The sequence below is a fragment of the Cryptotermes secundus genome, unplaced genomic scaffold (genome assembly GCF_002891405.2).
Source record: "Cryptotermes secundus unplaced genomic scaffold, Csec_1.0 scaffold1564, whole genome shotgun sequence".
Lineage (NCBI taxonomy): Eukaryota > Metazoa > Arthropoda > Insecta > Blattodea > Kalotermitidae > Cryptotermes > Cryptotermes secundus.
Genome location: NW_019772127.1, coordinates 616,355 through 619,913, shown reverse-complemented (window position 1 = coordinate 619,913; position 3,559 = coordinate 616,355). Strand labels below are relative to the sequence as shown.

Below are 3,559 nucleotides of genomic sequence, written 5' to 3'. Positions count from 1 at the left end.
ATCTCTTGGCCATAACATCTCGTCACAAACCACACAGAAAACACAGTTCTTCTGTAGTTGCATGATTGTATTTAGTGGGCGTTACATAGCAACAGCCACTGTTTATGGAGTCACAACTTAACAACTGGTCTATAAGCCAGAATACCTTTAGCAGCAACCCTACAGAAAAGAAATTCTGTGGGTTCAATGAGATTTCTAGTACGAAGATTTTGGTTCTCATCTTGTGTTGAAAGTAAAATCTAGTAAATTTCTAATAATAACATAACAATCTAAAACATTATTTTATGATAGTGCAACCTCAAAGATGTTTTAGAGATGCCAACAACAGGAATTTCTTACCATCAGGGAATATTCTGCATCAAGAACTTATAACTAAGGGAACACCAGATGCCTAGATTCCTGTGATCCTGCTAATTATCAATAGGATTCTTGAGACATGGAAGTAGTTCCTAACTATAGGGACTTTAGTTCCTGGCTTGAATCTTTGGAAGTTCATTTGCACATGAACATGGAGATGTATGCAATTAAAATTGAATAGAAAAAAATGTTCTGGGACATTCTAATTCTGCATCTTGACTGATATCAATTCTGCACATATTATCAGCTATAATGCTTATTTGCATTATGTACATACAAAGAAGTAAAATACAGCTCCAATACTGTTACTTATTAGGAGCAAATACACATGTACTTACGGTTCAGGAGTGTAAAATGGATCTGATGAGTGACGGATGTACTGTGTACAATGGAACACCCTGAAAGCAAGTCCTGATAGGAAGTCTCTTGGAGACAAATAGCCTGCTACAGGGCGCAGCTGGAAACCAGTTTTTCCTACAGGAATAAAATGAAATATGGGTAACAGACAATGAAAATAGTGACTTCCAAAAGGACTACATGTTCAGTTGCATAAGTAAGCAGTAAAATAACATCTGTTGACTGTAAAAAGTAAAGTAAAGCTATCCCTGTACTAGGCCGTGAAGGCCCATAGGGTTGTGAGACGTTGCGGTCCCACATTATCTCGACAATCGGCTCAAAGGTGGTGGTAAGGTTGTCAACCTCATGCGCTGGCCACGCTTTACTCCCCAGGAAAATTATTTAATTAATTCCTGGTACTCATTTCTGTTAGAGGCTGAGTCGACCACAGGGCCATAGTGCGGCCGGAAGAATTAGGTCAGTTGAAGACAATCCAGTGACCTCATCAGGACTTCAACCCACAACCTTCTGGCCCCTCAACCAATTATGCTACAGACTGTCCACGATATAAAAACATCTGTAAAAAGATTGCAGTGATATTCATGATGAAACGAAGAGCAGATTAAGTTCCACAAATGCTTCCTACCATTGAGTTTAGTCTTCATAGCAACTGGTTACGGGCTGAACGACCAAGGGGTAGGAGTTCGAGTCCCGGTGGGAGCAAGGATTTTCACTTCTCAATGTCTTCCAGACCGGCTCTGGGGTCCACCCATCCATCCTATCTAATGAGTACTGGGAGCTCTTTCCCTGGGGGTAAAGTGGATGGGGCGCNATATATGACACATGGGAAATTTTTTGTCAGAAAATCTGAAGGGAAGAGAGACTTGGTGAACTTATGTGTAGATGGGAAGACAGTTTTCAGTGTATCATGGAGCTGTAGACTGTAATGGTGGAAATGGATTCAATTGGCATGCTTTTCTGTACACAGCAGTGAACCTTGAAGTTCAACAGAAGCAGTATATTTTTTAACTAGATTATGCATCACCGTTTGCTGAATGTAGTATGAAAGTGTGACTTTCAAAGAAAGTATATTTCCACAGGAATGATGTTACAGTAAATCAATGTCATCTTTACTATTCTGCCTTGCAAATCCAGTTTAACCTGAAAAGTACGGATAAACCACCTTCAGTCATTACACTGCAAAGAAATGGATTTAATCACTACTGTTCATGCAAGCTGCTAGGTTCTTCCTATGAATAATTTGCATGCCCAGACTGGAGAATCTGTGTCTAGCATACTGTCATGAATTAGGTGTGTGTGACGGGGTATAGATTGGTGAATTGGATTTATCGACCACCTGTATACACCACTCAAAACTACACTTTACAGAACACTGACACACAAATACTAGTGCCCTCAGTCTGTTAGAGTCTCCACTGGCCGTTTCCTGGCAACGGCTTTCACCGAGGGAGATTCTTCAGCATCCTGCATTCAGATCCTCTTGTTACAGCCACCCATGCAGAACTCTTGTCAACTGACAACACATCTAACTGGTTCCCAGGCTGGTGGCCATTTCACACCAACCTCCTGGTCTTCTCTTCACAGACTGACTCACGACTGATAACTGAATTCTCTTACTTGCCAACCAGCTACATCACATAATTTCACTCAACTGAGCTGCTGACAGCTTCAGCTCAAGAGTCAGAGTCAAGAGTCAGTTATTTTAAGACTGGCAGTTTACTGCCAATCAGTTCGCCTTGGTGACAAGCCTCTCGAGACTAATAGCAATATTTTTTTTTCTACTGAACCGTTGTCGTCATGGTCACTATGTAACATCCTCTCTAATGAGGATGGGTCTGACATTTAAAATTGCTGCTGGCCCTTGCCAACGCAGTCATTTTGAGGTCACAATCCCAAGGAACTCATGACCATATTTTACTCTCTCAGTTTTGAGATTTTTTCAACCTGGAGAGCCAGTCCCCATATTTATATCACCGAGGAACAGGGTGGCCCAGTTATAACCCCAGGCACTGGGGTCTCCTTTCGTCACCTCCTATGACTCTCAGAGCTACGTTGGAGGTATTTGACCCTGCCTCCACACAGGTTTCAACTCCAGAACTCTACTGACTCTGCTTATAACATTTCGGCATAAACAACATATAAAACACCCTGTTGCTATTGGAACTGTACTGTTGTGTCCGTATTCGTTGCCGCAGAAACGGAGCCAGGATAGCGCAATCGGCATAGCGACTGGCTACGGGCTGAACGATCAAGGGGTAGGAGTTCAAGTCCTGGTGGGAGCAAGTATTTTCACTTCTCAATGTCTTCCAGACCAGCTCTGGGGTCCACCCATCCATCCTATGTAATGAGTACTGGGAGCTCTTTCCCTGGGGGTATAGTGGATGGGGCGTGAAGCTGACCATTCACCTCCAACTAGTGCCGAGGTCAAGAAAACTTGGTCTTATACATCCACTTCACCATACGTCTTCATGGCATAGTGCTTAATTAGTTAAGCATAGGGATAACTTTATCTTTACCTTGCCTGAAAACGGGTTGCATAGCACCACTGTTTATTCGCATATGGCATAACAACAGTTGTACACGTTACAATACTGTTATATATTGATATAAATATTACTACAAAATCCAAACTCACCTAAGGAAATAAGTTATTACAATCCTATAACACAATGCAGTCGAGATTAAAGCAGAACGATTACTCCAGCTTGAAATACATACAAATAAAAGAATGGTGGGGTTTCAGATATGTATATATTTCGTATTTCTTACCGTGTACAATCATAACATGTGTCAATCGGAAGTTTAACTGTCCAAATTTTATGTGCATCCATCAAAGTGCCTCTAT

The 3,559-nt window shown here is 41.6% G+C and overlaps 1 protein-coding gene across 1 annotated transcript in view; it reads right to left on the bottom strand.

Annotated features, from left to right (window-relative positions):
* Positions 1-695: 695 nt before the first annotated feature.
* Positions 696-3,559, bottom strand: part of LOC111875212 (tryptophan 5-hydroxylase 1) — a gene marked incomplete at its 3' end in the record, with an annotated part of 26,460 nt that continues 23,596 nt past the window's right edge. The window contains 1 exon segment of the mRNA XM_023871275.2: positions 696-831. Within this exon segment, the coding sequence (XP_023727043.2) occupies positions 696-831 (136 nt within the window).